The following is a 14,751-nucleotide window of genomic DNA, read 5'->3' on the forward strand; positions in this document are numbered from 1 at the left end:
TCCAAGCGACCGGTCTTCCTGCAGCAGACATGGCAGATCTCCAGCTCGATGAACCCTCAAAGCCTGCTGCACCCAAATCTACCCTGTCAAATCCAGCTTCTGCGAAGCCGGCACCACCTCTATTGGACCCAACCACCCCTCCACGACCAGCTACCGCAGATGCTTCTTCGCCACGACCGGCTTTCGACCCTAAATCCTATGGCACACCGTCAAAGAAGCTGCGGCGTGGCCAGAATCTACATGCAGGACGACATCCTGGAAATACACCCCGCGCCACCATGCAGAGTCGCGGTGGTCGTGGATATGTCAACAACAATGTCTACGCCCAAGCTGCAGCGCGAGGCCAATTCTCTGCATCCAATCCTCCACGTGAGCCCCGTGCCATGCGAGGCTATCCGTTTCGAGGCTCTCCAAGCCGCCCAGGAGTGGGTGCAAGTCGTGGAGGTCGGGCGAGTGGTTCCCCACGGGTTCGTCCCGCAGACCTGGTCGACACAAGCTTGCCTGCCAATCCGCCAGCCCCAGACAACGGCACGCCGAGAATACCACCAGGATTCGAAGCTCATGTACCCTTGGTTCGTGCAGAGACGCCTCCCCCGCGTAGCCGGATCCAGACACCAAACATCATGGACGAACCCATTGAAGCAGGTCCATCGGGTCAAAAGCCGCCTGCCTCTGCCGCCTCGACGCATCGCAACATTAGATTTAGCGACGAGGGTTCCGATTATGTGACCACTAAAGTCCCGAAGCGTGATGTTGCGTTTTTGAGAGAAAATGCCCTTCGAAGTGCCATAGCAGCTGTCGAAGCTCAAAAGGAAGCCAAAGCACAAGTTCAAGGCAAGTCTCCAGTCCCAAGTCCGGGTCTTGAGAACAAGAAGGCAGAAGACAACGATCCAGCGCCATCTTACCACTCTACCATGCGTCAACAAGGCAAGAATCCCGGCAAGAAGCAACCCGTTAAGAACGAGACGAAAGCCGAAGCCGCTGCTCGTCGAGCTCAAGCACTGCTAGATGCCCATGGACCGGTCCCGGCAAAAGCAAAAGCACCATCATCGCCCAAGTCGCAGGCCTCGAAGAAGAACTCTTCATCGACTGAATCCATGAGCAACTGGAAGAAGAACCAGATTCGGAAGAACGCACCCGTCGCCGACGACCATCCAAAGATTGTCGAGGACTTGTCTCGCAAACAAACATGTGACAAACTTGTGTCCCAGTTGGAACCCCTGTTCGAGACATGTCGAGCGTTCAACGGTAGGGTCATGTTCGAAATGGCAATCGGGCAAGTCTTGGTATGGCCGGGCGTCAGCCTCTCGGAGCAGAATCTGTACAAAGGAAGTGATTGGGAAAAACTGTTTGATCCTACGCAAAGCAAGACGCCATGCGCAACCACATTCACCAAGATCATTACAACCAACGGCGCCGACATTGATCGTGCACTCGAGGTGAAGGGACCAATGTCTGGAGCTGCTGCTAACGACGATAACGCCTCCAAGTTATGGTACGCCCGGCCGCACAAACAGTCTGTCACATACGAATTCCTATGCCAGACTCGGACGAACGAAGATTTTGTGATTTTGGTCGACGAGTCTGGAAACCATGAGATTCGCAAGGGCTACGTCACAATCGGCCAGGTCAATTTGCACGTCCCGGCCTCGGTCTGGGACGCCTCTGCCATGCTCTCAGGTGACTTGAAATGGTTCTCGGCTCCCGAGCCACTTGAGAAGAGTGCAGAAACATTCGCCAAGTCATTGTACATTGTTCCAAACCGCAAGAACCTTCAGATCGTGTTTCGCCAACCGAGCGACCACGAAGTGCAGGTTCGAAACGTCATTGTCAAACGAGTCAGTTACCATGCGTGTCGATGCGCAGACAAGATCCAGCTCAAAGTGGTCGAATCCAAGAGTCTGATGTTCAAAGTCCATCCGCAGGACAAGAGACTGTGGCACGGCTACGAGGCCACAACCGCCGAAAACTACGCCAAGCTCGCGCGCGACAGTCGGATCCATTACGAAATGTCGGTCGTGCACACCGGCATCAACGACATACTTGCAGAGAATGAACACCTAGAAATTGGCGATCTCACACCCGTCGAAACTACGGGGAAATCTCTCCTTGTCAACAATGGCCCGGCGATCCGCTCCATGCTCGATGTTGCCATGTGTCTCGTTTCCAAGATCGATTGGCTTGGAATGCATAACTTCGGCACCCAGCCCCGTTTGGACATGCAGAAGGAAGAACAAGCTCGTCAGATTGAGGCCTCGCTCGCCGCACAAGGGAAATCCGTCTTTCCGCATGCTGAACAGCAACCTACGCGCGTTGGCGTCGCTTCTGCCACGGTCAGCAAACAACAACAACCGCAAATGATGATGAAACCAGCTGGAGCTGTAACTGCCGCTACAGGAAATCTCGGTGGCCTTGCTGTCCTTGCTGGCGTCGATGATAAAGCCGAACGAGTGGGCACTCCACCACGCGCAGCGGCAGCCGCAGCGGGAGCCGCAGGCAGCACACCAAACACCGCGGGGCTCCTGATCAAGCCGCCCGTCCCAGGTGTGCGCATGGACACGGTCGCCGAAATCTATCAAGACCCCGAAGATGGATATCGATACATGGTCGGTATGGGCGGTGCCAGAATCCCTGTTGTCCCCCGTGGATCTGGAACTCGATCCGGTGGAAGTGCAACTGGAACGCCAACTGGAACACCAACACCGGGTCCCGACATCGATGCCATCACCAGAGAAAACGACAATAAGGTGAGTTCTGCCGCCTCCATCATGCCGGACGAAAGTGCTAGCCAGATCGGTCTGCCTGCGAAACATCAACCACAGCAACAGCAACCACAAGCACAACAAGGACAACAGTCGGCCTCGGCCTCGGCGTCGCCGTCGCCTTTGCGGGCCCCTTGGTCCACGGATAGTAATCGTGGCGTGGGGTTCTGGTGATGCATGACACCTCTCTACTTCGAAGTCGACTTGAACATTGCTTGTTTCGAACCCGTTCGTCGAGGGCTTGTCTTTGACTCTGCCAGGGCAAAGCAGTCCGGACACTGAGTCTGCATGCCAGGGGCAGATGCAGATGCAGATGCAGATGCAGATGCAGATGCATTTCAGTTGCACACGCACTATCAATTGTCAGAACTACTACCAATGGTGGGCCACCAGTCGAAAAAAGGTGGCCTCGCCTCTTTGTTTCTTGCTTGTTTCTTTTTTTCCCCTTTTCAAAACTGTACGAGACCAAGACTTTGCGATGCGTGCGAATGTTATTTGCGACCCTACCTTTAGGAACGACACGGATCAACGGAAAATTCAAATTGAGTTTACGGGCACGGTGCACTGGCTGTTCGGATTCGGGTTCAGGTTCGGTGCCATTCGGTTACGATTGTGATTGTGCTTGTCTTTTTTGTCTTCTTTTTTCTGCCATTCGGCGCTCACATCAGAGTCAAAAGTCAACAGTCGAAACCAGGAGTTTGCGAGACCAACGGCCCGGTCAGAGATTCACGGGGTCGAGTTAACCAGAAATGATGCGTGCGTGGGTCCTTCTACTTCTTGTATGATGAATTACTAGCTAGAACTACTACTGCTTTTAATCGGCGACGATTACAAAAAAGAACAAAAATAAAGAAAAATTGTAAGATTAACATATTGTCATGGTGCATGGTGTCAAGTCAAGTCTAGTCTTGGATGGTGTCTTTCTTGTATGCCCTCATTTGATTCCGATCCCAAAGTTGGGAAAACGAGACACCAAAACTGCTTGTTGTATATACCATGCAGGAAGTATGCTGTATCTGAATCTGTACAAAAAGATACCCTCATCAAACATCATCCAGCTCCACGTCGCTCAAGGCATCCACCAGCTCCAGCACGCCAGAATGGAATTCGGCATGCGAACTCCTCCGACCAAGACTACTACCATTCTGAGTCTTGCCTATTCCTGCTTCTGTCACGTTCAACACCGTAGCCCTCTTCATGGCACCACGCAGAAAAGCCAAGACTTCCAGCCGAGCCGACCTCTCCGCCCACATGGCAGGAGTCAAGCCCTGTCGATCTCTGGCTAATACGTCGGCACCGAATTCCACCACCAACAGACGCGCAATGTCAATGTCATTGTGATGTGCCGCGACATGCAAGGCTGTCATGCCCCGGTCGTTTCTCGCCGAATGGTCCGCCCCTGCCTCAAGCAGTCTGCGCATGACTGCGACGGAACGGCTAGAAGCCGCTTTATGAAGCGGTGTCTGTCTGGTAGCGGTGCGTGATTCGATGTTGGCCCCGTGGGAAAGACACAATTCTACCAGCTCCAGGTTACCTAGTGAAGCAACAATATGGAGAGGACGCCATCCATGGTAGCCCACTGTCTCAATGGATCCGCCGCGTTCCAGGAAGAATTCGACCATTTCTCGTCGGCCTTCTTGTAGCGCAACGTGTAGCGGTGGCTGCCCGTCTTCGTCCGCCATATTCAGGGCGTCGGCATGTTCGTCCAGATGCGAGCGCACCGCCTCCATATCGCCCAGCTCGATCGCTCGAGTTAGCACATTTTCGACGCTCGGTGCCTGGCCAAGGACTTCCCACTCGGCCGCTCGAAGATATTTGTGGATATCGTAGTGGGCGGTGTAAAAGGCTACCACGCGCGGTGTTGATCCTTTGGTATCGCGTGCAAAGAGCTGCTCATATTTCAGTCCAGGGTCGTGCTCAAGGAGCCTCTGGACCGTGGCAATCTGGCCAGATCGTACGGCAAGATGGAGAGGGATGTTTCCCTTGAAGTCTACCGCAAGAATATTCGCACCGTGATCTAAGAAGAAAGCAACGGTTTCAGTGTGCCCTCCTCTTGCTGCACGATGAAGTGGAGTCCAAGACGTCTTTCCCTTATTGGATAGACTGCCTCCATTTTCGAGGAGGTATTTGGCCAGTTCGGTATATCCTCCAGTTGCAGCGTAGTCGAGCGGGCATAAGCCTTCGCGATCGGTAACATGCACGAAGGCGCCTGCAAGGACGAGGTGTTTTGCGATGGAGAGGTTGCCACGGAACGCAGCATGATGTAAAGCCGTCATACCATGGTTGTCGTGAGCACCTACCAATGCACCGTTCTGTAACAATGTAATGACCACGTCTTCGTTGCCATGCTCGACAGCTTTGTGCAAAGCAGTGAACCCTTTCGGACCACTGACGTCTAATTGTGGCCGACCATATCGAAGCAGTAGCTCAACCATCGATGTGCGACCATACGAGACAGCCAGGAACAACGGGGTACATTGACGGTAGTTCGTGACGAGTACATCAGCACCGTGGTCCAGTAATAGTTTTGCGGCATCTCCATGTCCACGAATAACAGCTTCGTGGAGTGCTGTATTCCCTCGGGGGTTCCGAATGTCTAGCCGGAGATTCTGTCTGTCCCGCTCGATCAAAAGCTTCAGGAGACTGCTGAGGCCAAAGGATGCTGCGACCGAGATACCGGCGCCACCAGAGTACGCCCAAGCCCAGGCGCGGGATTTCCAGTGCTGGTTGGCCTTGCGGGAGTCCCGCACTCTGGCCATCATGATTAGACATAGACTGTTGGAAAGTAGGGGCATTACCAGGTCCTGGAATGCTTCAACTTCCAACTCATGAGCGTGATGGCCCCATTCAAGAGCGGCGTATCTTAGAAGTGGAAAAGCCTCAACTGCAGCAGTGAAACTCGTCGTGTCCTTGAACACCAAGGGTCTCAAAGACTCGAATGTCAGGTATTTGAGGCAGATCCTGGTTATCTGAAGGTCGGCATTTGCGAACAGACCGTGATCATGTCCACGCAGGTATTCCTCTAAAGAGTAGTGCACCAGACGAATGGCAGAGCCCTGACGGTCGACTTCGACAAGCCCGCAACAGCAGTCAACGAGGGTCTTCAAGGAAGGGAAATTGTCCCTGTCAACATCCCTGTCCTCCAGCCGCAAAGCCAAAGCGTGTTGTAATTCCGCCACGGTCAACGGCCTCTTGGCGTGAGATAGCCACATCAATGTTCGAAAAGCCAAGTCACGCCTTGTAAGGGAAAGACTGGATATTCTGTTTATTGTTGACTGGAATGCTTCCGTCAGACTGGTTGAAAGATGCCGCAGTGTTCTTCTCACATCAGCCTTTGTGATCTGATCAAGAATAGTTCGAATCTGAAGAGCAGGCAGCAAGAATAGGCCATTTGCATTGTCGGCTAATGTGTCGAGGATCTGTTCTCGAAGGTCGTCATCAACGGTGTGTTCATAGTCCGGATGATTCTTGACGGCTTCGTCCAGGAAACGGCGAAGATCGGCATGGTCTGCTATGATATCGATCGTTATAGAATTGTGAAATTTGCCTTCGATACCGGGTACATGAGGTCTTAGGGTGGCCAGCACTTTGACTGTGCCGCCAGGCAGATTTCTCACCGCATCAATCACCTCGAAGAACCCAGTACGTTGAGTTTGCACATCAGCTTCATCAAGAGCGTCGACAACAATGAAGCAGCATTTGTATGTTGCCACAACGCTACGCAGGACCGTCAGCAAGTCATGGAACCAAGTTTGATCTTTGACATCGTTCCTTGTCCGCTGATAAAACTCGGCCACGGCCGAATGGACGCTGTTGCCTTTGGAGCACAACTGGCGGAGAAGGACTCTGGCGAGCTGTGCAGGACTTTGAGATTGCTGCTCAGAGTAGTCGTAGTAATAGTAGGCCACAGCAAACTCGCCATCCTTGAACTTCGCTCGCAGGTGGTCAATTATAAGTGAGCAAAGCACCGATTTGCCAGCGCCAGGTCCACCGATGCAGAGGAGATCCCGAACGGCCGTGGTATCTTCACTCCAATGTAGGAAGTCGGGATGCTCCAGGAACCATCTCCCCGTCCCTTTGGCCCGTCTGCTCTGCAGCTCTTGATGCTTGTGAAGTGAGTTGACGGGCGCCAACCAGTCCAAGATATCGCTGGTTCTCCTTTCCTGATCTCGGAGTTCTGCCAGGCGAGCGGTCTGAGCAATTCCAGTCACATCCACGGCAGTTTGGGCTAGCATGGGCAGGAGCGCGATGATCTGCTCAAGTTGTGCGGCACGCTTTGACACTTCTTCTGTGGAGAGACCAATTTGAGCCGACATTTCTCTGATCCTCCGTGACTCGTCAAGCATTTTCTGCAAGCCTTCGGTGGCGGCATCGGAAGATGTGGCCAGTAGCTTGCAGCCTTCGATAGTAAGTGCAAACTGGAATGTCTGAGTGTAGCGTCTGAGGTTCTCAACCATCTGCATGACCTCTTTCTGCTCGAAAGGCCACATGAGCTTCTCCAGGGTGCGGCTGACCTTTCCACCATTGGAGACCTTCAACTTATCTCCGATACGTTCTATCCTGCTTCGACAGTCCTGAAGGGCTCTGTGCAACACCGAGTTGGTCGCGAAGATACTCTTTCTGGCACTTTCGCTCTGTAGGAAGTCTCGTAGGCCGCCGAGGACTTCTCCGAGAAGCAGAAGTTCATTATGCAGCTCTTGGATGTTCTTGGACCGTTCTTTTACGGAATTAACATATACCACTATGGTCTCACTCACTTGTAGGGCCAGGGTGAGAAGACCGGCGACGCCACTGGCGACGGAAACGCCATCCATCCTGTGGTGAACAGTAATCGGACAGCCATGTACGTCGCAATTTGAGGCAATAGGAATACGTTCATCGGAGAAGGGTTTGTGGCTGGAACTCCTTTTGAAGGAGGGATCATGAGTATCGACTGGAGACGTCCAGGCTTCGCCACGCTTATATTATACATGGTGATCTTTTCGATGCGATACTTTTGACGGTGAGACGCTTGTGGGGCACAATGGTTCAGACGGAGATGAAGCGAAGATAGCAGTTCATGGGATTGGGTCGCAGTGTTGGTGCTGGGAGGTCGACCAGGATGAAGTGATGGCTTGGTGGCATGGCACTGCAGTAGCGGTGGAGCAATGCAGTGGGAGATAGGTAAAGGCTATACCTGTAGGTGTCTAAGCCTAACGCGGTTACCTGAGGAAGCACCTAAGGTGCCCGTGGGCAGGCACAGCAGGTAGCTGACGGGCACCCCAGTTGTACGTTGTAGAATGACGCCTGCGTGGTGCTGTTGGTCAGTACAACATTGTAGTACTAGGTATGCACCCTACTCGCAGCACACAGTGCCCAGGATTTGTTACCGCCGCCGCAAGTGTTCCTACCAGTCACGGTGCCAGTATACCGGAAGCCTCCCAGCATACTAGCAATTGACCCTAAGGCTCTCAGCTCCCAGATTCAGGTTCTGCATACCTGCAATGTACAACGCAGTTCCTGGTACTGTATGGGTGAAGTGTCGTGCATCCAGCCCCTATAACCCCTTGGCCCAGTGGAGATCGAGTCTAAATGGGCACGGACGCTTCGCCGCGACCCTCACGACCTTCTCGGCGTACGTCGACTACGAACGCTTATATCGACATACAGAACTCATAATTAGCCATATCCCTTAACATCCATCATTGACCACCAGCGACGCCGACTCTCCCACCATACTCAGTTGCCATCGCGCGGCGAAGCAGTACCGGTCTCCGAGCATCCTCCCTCTGCCGGCCACGATGAGTACCAACCTGCCGTCATCACATACAAAAGAATGAAAACGAAACATGTCGGCGCTGGATCGCATGCCCTTGCTAGGATTAAACGTCGGCTTTGGAGCCTGCCATCTGCATTAGTGCTGCTTTGGATTGTCGTCCTATTCTGGGGCGAACGGCGAGTCTTCCAACGGAGCGCAGCACAGTGTCTTTGGCATCAGTGGGAGTCGTGGGTAAGTTTGCGACAATTCCCATCTTATTCGAATATCATGGCCGCTTACTGACACAGTGCCTTGCCAGCCAACTCACGCCCAACCTCATCATGTACTACTTATAGCAGACCCTCAACTGGTCGATCCACACACCTACCCGGGCAGACCGTGGCCGCTATCGTCCTTGACCGTCCTATACACCGACCTCTATCTCCAGCGAGCATATCGATATCTACAAGAGTACCTGCGGCCCGACGCGACGTTGTTCCTCGGCGACTTATTTGACGGCGGACGAGAATGGGGGACACTGGAGTCGACGTCTCCAGAAGAGCGATATCAAAAGTATGGCACGGACTTCTGGCTGAAGGAATACATTCGTTTCTCCAACATTTTCATACGGCCATGGCTGAAGTATCCTTCTGCAACCGCGGCTGAACCGACAGGACGCCGGATCTTGGCCTCGCTTCCTGGGAATCACGATCTAGGCTTTGCAGCCGGCATCCAAGCTCCTGTCAAAGAGCGGTTCGACGCCTATTTTGGCCCTCTGAACCGCATTGACATCATTGGCAACCACTCCTTCGTCCACCTGGATACAGTATCCCTGAGCGCCATGGACCAAGTCGACCCGGAAACAGGCAGCTCGGGCGCCGGAGACGGGAGTGCCGCCGCAACTGCATCCAGCATGATCTGGAAGCCAGTTGAAGAGTTCCTGGCCGAGGCTAAGACCACCAGAGCCAAGGCGATTCAACATACATGTGAAACGCGGTTCAGTTGGACACATCCCGCCCCACACCTGTTCTCCCCAGAAGTACGAGAAGCAGCAGATAATGAAGAATTCGAAACAGAAACACCAAAAGCCAGCGCTCCTCAAGTGACTTCATCCCAATTTCCGACCATTGTCCTCTCACATGTCCCGCTATACCGGTCCGGCAGTACATCATGCGGTCCGATGCGCGAACGAGGCACCGCCATCCCCCTACAAGCAGGCTACCAATACCAAAATGTCCTCACGCCGCTAGTTTCGCAGGACATTGTCAAGCATCTCACGGCCGAGGAGATCACCATGATCTATTCCGGCGACGACCACGACTATTGCGAGATTGAGCACAACGAGTTCACCGGCCGCATCAGGGAAATCACCGTCAAAAGCATGAGCTGGGCCATGGGCATCCGTCTCCCCGGCGTCCAACTCGTCAGTCTTTGGAATCCTATCGACGTGGACAATGTCATGGGGGCTGCCGGGACGACGACAACCCCTAGAGACACAGTCCAGAACCATCTGTGTCTGCTTCCCGATCAACTGGGCATTTTCATCTGCTATGGCCAGGTCCTCGCGTTGACCCTTCTGGTGCTTCTCGTCCAAACAGCGCGTTACAATCCCGAAAAGGCCGTGGCGGACCAGCGCGACAAGGCAGAACCATTGCTCCCTGTTTTTCGTGAGCATGGGGACCGCTCCTCCCAGACATCACAGACATCCTCGGTTCGTAGCCATGGTCAAAACTTGTCCACGCGCAAGATAGGCAGCTACGGACACGTTGGTTCGTCGTCATCGTCGCGCAGTCGCACACCGTCCCCTCCCCTGGCACCATCATCGAAACAGCCCCTTATAGATAGTTGCCGCGGTCATGGCCGGAGCCATGAAGACGACGACGTGGACCGAGACGACTGGGCCATGCCCCGCGGTGCAGCGGCCAGCGTCGCCTTCAGCGTTCACAAGCCGACCACCCGCCTCGCCTACCTGGGTAGATCCATGTGGCAGGTTGCGTGGCCGGTTTTGTTTTTTTATCTATGGTTGATTTGGAATGGATAAGGAAGAGCGAGCTGCTGAGCAATTCCAAATCAACCATACACTTTCGATTGAGTCAAAGGAAAGAAAGATAGACTACTGCAAAATGGGATACACGAGGTAGTAGGGTACCTCACGCGGACGACCTGATACTTGGAACGTGCAAATTTCTCAAGAACCCTCGAAAGGCTTCTTATTTCTAACATTGTAACAGTCTGTCTCTTCGAATTTGTAATGCTAAAACTTCAAGCTGCCGCCGATTTCACAACGCGCCATAGTGCACTTCCGGAACGCCTGTGGTTGAATTCCCTCCAAGCGTAGAAATAGAAGAATGAATGAGTCAGTCGGGGTTGGCATCGCGACAGTTTAGTATTTACAATTCATAGCAGTTCAAACACAGCAATCTTGCCACCTGCAACCCTTCAAGTTTTGTACAAACCGTTCCCCGGCGGTCACCCACGATCTCGTTTGCATCAAGCAGGCTGAATGCTAGGAGATGGTCCCCTCATTCATGATTTTGGGCTCTTTCCGCTCGCATCCGTCGGGCAGCATTGCTTGTTGCCGGCACAGTTGTCGCCACACTCGAGAAGACAAGCGGGCTCTTGGCTCTTAACGCTACCGTTCCGGCTGACACCCCCGTTTCCCTTTGGGCTCGATTGACCATTGGCCGAACCGCCGGCAATAGCAGTGGAACCACTTGGAGAATCCGGGCTGTCGGTGTAGAACTCAGGCTGGATCGTCGAGCTGTGGATACCATAGGCGTGTAGGCATTTGCGAATCTCACGAGCCAACTGCATGTAGGCCTCGGATCCAGCATCACAGTCTACCTTGACGTGAAGACTGGCCACCAATTTGGTGTCACTGAGTTGCCAAACGTGGAGATGGTGCGCTTCGCGGACACCGGGCAGGCTCTCGATATCCGCGCTAATTTCGTCGATGGACATCCCCATTGGGACGGCTTGGAGCAGAATTCGGCTTGCGGCTTTGCAGAGCGGAATGGCGCTGTAGAGAATGATGACGGTAATGACTAGCGAGATACCAGGGTCAAAGTAGTATCGCTCGGGAAAGGTGGTTTTCCAGATGATCAGTGCAGATGCGATCACACCAATGTTTCCGAGAGCATCACCGAGGACGTGAAGGAAGACACCTCGCATGTTCAAATCATGGCCATGACCGTGGCCACCGCCGTGGCCGTGTCCTTCATGTGAGTCGTCCTTGTTCTGATTGTGGTTATGGGAGGAGTGGTAGTCATGGCTAGCCCGCTTGCCGATACTCCCGTATCCTTTCGAGGCTGCGTTCTTGTTGTCTCCGACTATCCTCGAACGCTCGTTTGGTCCCTCGCCGTCAAGCAATGCTTCTTCATCTTCTTCGGCGGACGACTCTGGGTCAGGTTGTTCTTCCATACGTGCAGCTTGCGCAATAAAATCCTGGCGGAATGAAGCGGGATGGACGTGGATATTGTCGACAACCGATGTTCTACGGCGGTGTCGACCATGGACATCGTTGATGTTAGCAACGGATCTGCGGTTGGGTGTGGAGGATTTGGCCGAGATCGTGGTGTTGTCCTCATCGGATTTGGTGAAGCCCTTTCTATCAGAGCCCTTGTAGCCACCAACGCGAACTTGCGGAAGGACATCCTCGATGTTTCCGGATTCATCTGCCACAGCGTTGGTCTCGGCCTCGTCGTCGTGAGCATGTGCGTGACCCTCCTCAGCTGATTTTATCTGGTCCTCTTCGGAATCTTCTCCGCCATGGCCGTGACTATGATCATGGAAAAGGAGGAGACCAAGGATGTTTGAAGCCAGACCCAGGCAACCGACAATAAGAACAAGCTTCGGATTGTTCACAACCTGTGGTTCGACGAATCGCTGGATGGCCTCGAGAAAGATAGATAGACAAAGGGCGACCAAGAACACGCCATTGACCAAGGCACCCAGAGTCTCAGCTCGTTGCCAGCCATAGGTATACATCTTTGAGCTTCCAGTATTGGCGACACGAACAGCCCATAGTCCGACACAGAGGGACAAAACATCGTTCAACATGTGGAAGGCATCTGCCACGAGGGCCAAGGAGTGGACAGCATAGCCTGAAACGAGTTAGTTGCCTGTAATTGTAGCGCTTCTACAGGGCCGCCACTTACCAACAATAAGTTCAACCAGGAAAAAAGCGCTGTCTATCCCCAGCAGGATAATGATTCTGTGAGTCTTTGAGAGCCCCATGGTGGTGGCGGTGGGTGATTTCTGTGCTGGCAGAGGCGCGCAACACTCGTTGAGAGTCTCTGTCGAAGCTTTTGAGGGCGAAGAGGGGGAGGAAACCCCTCGACACGGGCGGAGATACGCCTGCGGAGGTTTTGTGAGGAGGTTGGAGGAGTGACACAGGGGCAGACGACAGGTGTCTCTTCGCGTACAGATAGAGCCCTGAGATGGAGATGGAGGCAGGGGGATAAAGCGAGCCTGTTCCCAACAGCCCTGAGCTCCCGACTGTGGTTGAGATGCTGGTGCTGGGGATGTTGCTGTTGGTGATGGTGGTGGTAGTAGCGCTGGTGGCAGAAGCTGCAGAGGCGATGATGGAATAGTAATATTTGGACAGGGGTGTGAGGTCACAGTCTGATCATGTGATCGCGGCGGCGCTCCAGCCCACTGCGACTCCTCCATGTTCGAATTTTCTTCTATTTTACCCTGCGCTCTTCGCGTTCCGGTCCCGATCTGGGATCTGGATCCGAATCTGACAGAGCTGGAATAGACTCAATTGGCTCACACTCAATGTTCACTACGCGTCTGGATCGCAGAGCAAAGATCATTCTTCGTCTTCTCTCCACCCTTACGAGATAAATGATTCTTCTTATGGTGCCTGTCCCGATCAAATCTTGTTGTTACTCCATGCGTGCTCCAGCAGCAATCATTGTCACTCCAATAGCCGAATTTCATGCGCTCTGCCGTTGGCACTCTGTGTCATACCGATGGATGCAAACATGCTTTGAAAGTGTAGGTGGCACGCATGGGCCGACCAATGGAAGAATGCTTTGTATTTGACTTATCGTGTTTGTTATATCAAATTGAATGCCTACTTCTGCCGTTGTATACCAAAACTTGATTCTCCCAAGCGCAAGGACCTACGATGCTAGCGGTGAGGATGCGCAATCCAGTCTGATAAGTTGAGTTGGCAGAGATGCCGCTGATATGTCATTGAAATCATCATATCTCAGAGCGTGTCTCCAAAAGACTTGCAGTGCAGTGCTATACCGACTGGAGTCAGTACAATGTTGTAGAATGCCCTGAGCGAGTGATATAAAAAGAAGACCACGTGAAACCAAACACAACCCATGTAGTACTGATTATATAATCAATAGCCGACTTCTTGTTTGGGTTTAGCACCGTTCAATGCAACCACTTTCGCTGTTCGACGCGTCGACACTGCAGTCAATTGCGAGACGCGTGCCCCACTACACGTTCCTTTTCTGCAGTGCGGTGATCGAGGATTGCACTGCTTTCCAGGTTGACACCTGGTATCCCGCCTGCTGCATCTTGATCCCAAGGAAGGGGCTAGCAACTAATGTCCTTCAATGGTCCTCAACGTGGCACGAATTTCGATGTATAGCGGCTGAAATGGCGCCTTCAACTCGGCGAAAGTCGCAGTTACAACCGCAGACCCTGGATCCCGAGCTGGCCAGCCCCTCGACGTTGAAGATCGGCCTACATTGTGCGCAATGCGACAACGAGCTTGGTCTATTCCATAACGAATGGGTGCGACTGACCAAGTCTTATGTTCTTGCGGCCAAACCGGGAACGCATTCGGGAACAGAGGTCGGCCAGAAAACGCAGGTTGTCCCAAATGGCGCCTTGCATCAGACAGTCCAGGGATGCACGGTTGTGGAAGTTGTGTGCATATCTTGTTTAGCGACTGTGGGACAGTTCTGTAAAGCTGTCCCGACTACAGAGCAGGAATACCTGCTCGGCCAATATTTCTACAAATTGCCCAAAATATACCTGAAACTGGGCGGGACAGACAAGAAGGTAGAGCCCACCTTCACTCCGTCCGCCGATGGATCCCAGCCTAGGTCTAGCATGGCGCCTCGCACCAGTCGTCCTTCTGTTGCAGCAGCATCTACACCAGGGTTGTCGCAGACACCCTCCCGCCTCATCGGTATTTCGTCGCAGATACAACCGGCATCCGAGCCACAGCCTCATCCCTCGTTACATTCAGAGCCACGAAACGGGCTTGTCCCCACGTCGAAT

At 53.3% G+C, this 14,751-nt stretch overlaps 4 protein-coding genes across 4 annotated transcripts in view; 2 read left to right on the forward strand and 2 right to left on the reverse strand.

The window, feature by feature from the left end:
* HMPREF1120_07694 (uncharacterized protein) overlaps positions 1 to 2,936 on the forward strand; it is a gene marked incomplete at both ends in the record, with an annotated part of 5,153 nt that extends 2,217 nt beyond the window's left edge. Inside the window, one exon of the mRNA XM_009161924.1 lies at positions 28 to 2,936. Coding sequence (XP_009160172.1) covers positions 28 to 2,936 — 2,909 coding nt within the window. The remainder of the gene's footprint in view (positions 1 to 27) is intronic.
* A 679-nt stretch (positions 2,937 to 3,615) lies between these two features.
* On the reverse strand, positions 3,616 to 8,363 carry HMPREF1120_07695 (ankyrin). The gene has a single exon (XM_009161925.1). The coding sequence runs from the start codon at positions 7,574 to 7,576 to the stop codon at positions 3,806 to 3,808; it is 3,771 nt and encodes a 1,256-aa protein (XP_009160173.1). The 5' UTR covers positions 7,577 to 8,363; the 3' UTR covers positions 3,616 to 3,805.
* Positions 8,364 to 8,577: 214 nt separating this feature from the next.
* HMPREF1120_07696 (uncharacterized protein) lies at positions 8,578 to 10,540 on the forward strand (the record flags this gene model as incomplete). Its single annotated transcript, XM_009161926.1, has 2 exons — positions 8,578 to 8,751; positions 8,819 to 10,540. The coding sequence occupies 2 exons, from the start codon at positions 8,578 to 8,580 to the stop codon at positions 10,538 to 10,540; spliced, it is 1,896 nt and encodes a 631-aa protein (XP_009160174.1).
* Positions 10,541 to 10,610: 70 nt separating this feature from the next.
* HMPREF1120_07697 (CDF family cation efflux system protein) lies at positions 10,611 to 13,125 on the reverse strand. The gene is made up of 2 exons (XM_009161927.1): positions 12,657 to 13,125; positions 10,611 to 12,602 (listed from the first exon to the last, which is right to left on the reverse strand). Exons 1-2 carry the CDS (start codon positions 12,733 to 12,735, stop codon positions 11,026 to 11,028), a joined length of 1,656 nt encoding a protein of 551 aa, XP_009160175.1. The 5' UTR covers positions 12,736 to 13,125; the 3' UTR covers positions 10,611 to 11,025.
* Between the last annotated feature and the right edge of the window lie 1,626 nt (positions 13,126 to 14,751).

This window comes from Exophiala dermatitidis (assembly GCF_000230625.1).
Source record: "Exophiala dermatitidis NIH/UT8656 unplaced genomic scaffold supercont1.6, whole genome shotgun sequence".
Lineage (NCBI taxonomy): Eukaryota > Fungi > Ascomycota > Eurotiomycetes > Chaetothyriales > Herpotrichiellaceae > Exophiala > Exophiala dermatitidis.

Excerpts from the sequence above, each read along its gene's own strand:
- HMPREF1120_07697 (XM_009161927.1), bottom strand. The coding sequence starts at position 12,735 with ATGGGGCTCTCAAAGACTCACAGAATCATTATCCTGCTGGGGATAGAC. Across the intron at positions 12,603-12,656 it reads CCTGGTTGAACTTATTGTTG|GCTATGCTGTCCACTCCTTG; the intron begins GTAAGTGGCGGC and ends AACTCGTTTCAG.
- HMPREF1120_07695 (XM_009161925.1), bottom strand. The coding sequence starts at position 7,576 with ATGGATGGCGTTTCCGTCGCCAGTGGCGTCGCCGGTCTTCTCACCCTG.